We start from the raw sequence: 1,624 nt of genomic DNA, 5'->3' as shown, positions 1-1,624 counted from the left end.
TACGCACACACACACACAGGTACACACACACACACAGGTACACACACACACACACACAGGTACACACACACACACACACCCACAGGTACACACACCCACAGGTACACACACACACAGGTACACACACACACACACACACACACACACACACACACACACACACACACACACACACCCAAAATAACAAGAACTCTCTCACTGTCTGTCTGTCTGTCTGTCTGTCACTCAGAGGGAGAAGAGGCGGGTCTTGTTTCTCTACAACCTGCAGGTCCAGAGACGTGTTTCCTCCCTGGACAGGAAACGCATCACCAGGAGCAGAACGGTGCTGAAGAACTGAACCTGGATCAGATCTGTCAGGTTCAAATGATCCGATCGTCTGACCGTGTGGGTTCCTCTCCTGCAGGTGTTCTCACCAGGTGTCTTCAGCGGCGACAGGAAGTTCCATCTGCAGAGCACACACTTTAAAGAAGTAGAAGAAGAACCTTTAAAGTTATTTTAAAAGAGTATTTGTGTCGTGTTGGTTCTGGCGCCCCCGGTGGACTCTAATGGTAGTGTGTCTGAGTACCAGGGTCTGACACTGAGTGTTGGTCTTTGTATCGTGGTGGGGTCCACCGCCGGACTACCCGCTCTATGGGGACCAGTCTGACCTGCCTTCGCCTTTAAGAGCAGCTGGTCTCCGCAGCGCTCCTATTGGCTGCTCGCTGTCAACACACAATCCAATCAAAATCACAGACCATGTTGAATCACAAATGAAGGGAATCAATAATGTAAACACAAACAATAACCATGCTGACCTATTTAGTGCTGAGTGTTGATGGAGCTGCTACAATGCTAGCTTAGCTTAGCATCGATCGAACCAGAATCCATTCAGAAAAGAAGCATTTTAAAACTCAGCTGCTCGTCGTCTGAAGGAAACAACAAATCAGCTTATTTGTGTGTGTGTGTGTGTGTGTGTGTGTGTGTGTGTGTGTGTGTGTGTGTGTGTGTGTGTGTGAGATGAGTTACGTAACCAGCTGATCCTCAGCAGCAGTTGTAATCTGATCCGAGATCTGATTCTGGATCAGTGAGTGATGTCATCGGGGTCCCTGAACCCTCGATGACATCACTCACCTGTAATCCTGCTGAGCTGTCAGTCACAAACACCTCATCACACATATGTGGAAGAAATACTATATATACTATATGTATGCATTAATAAATATATAATATATATAAATAAATGTGTAATATATATATATATTATATGTATAAATGTCATATATAAATAATAATATATATATATATATATAAATGTATAATAATAAATATATTATATATGTTTATTATGTTTATAAAGACCGGAAGTTTGGTCTAAAACTTTATTAACAGTCACTTTAACCAAAACAATTATATTTTAATAAAACTTAATACAAAGTTTTGTTTCCTAAACCAAACAAAGTGTTTTTTCCCCTCTGAAGTCGGAAGTTTATTTTGAAAATATCGTATTCATATATATATATATATACATTATATATATATTTTATTTATATATATATATATAGATAGTTCATAGGAACACTCGTTCAAAGGCCTTTATTTTGAAGGCTGATCGTCGGATCTTCCGGTCTGCCTCGTTCGCTCGGTG

At 40.9% G+C, this 1,624-nt stretch overlaps 1 protein-coding gene across 1 annotated transcript in view; it reads left to right on the top strand.

The window, feature by feature from the left end:
* dcst1 (DC-STAMP domain containing 1) overlaps window positions 1-337 on the top strand; it is a 7,412-nt gene extending 7,075 nt beyond the window's left edge. The window contains exon 15 of the mRNA XM_034554249.1: window positions 230-337. Within this exon, the coding sequence (XP_034410140.1) occupies window positions 230-337 (108 nt within the window). The remainder of the gene's footprint in view (window positions 1-229) is intronic.
* The last annotated feature ends 1,287 nt before the right edge of the window (window positions 338-1,624 follow it).

The sequence above is a fragment of the Cyclopterus lumpus genome, chromosome 16, assembly GCF_009769545.1.
Source record: "Cyclopterus lumpus isolate fCycLum1 chromosome 16, fCycLum1.pri, whole genome shotgun sequence".
NCBI classification, from domain to species: domain Eukaryota; kingdom Metazoa; phylum Chordata; class Actinopteri; order Perciformes; family Cyclopteridae; genus Cyclopterus; species Cyclopterus lumpus.
The sequence above is the reverse complement of the archived record's forward strand: the minus strand, read 5'-3'. Positions and strand labels throughout refer to the sequence as shown.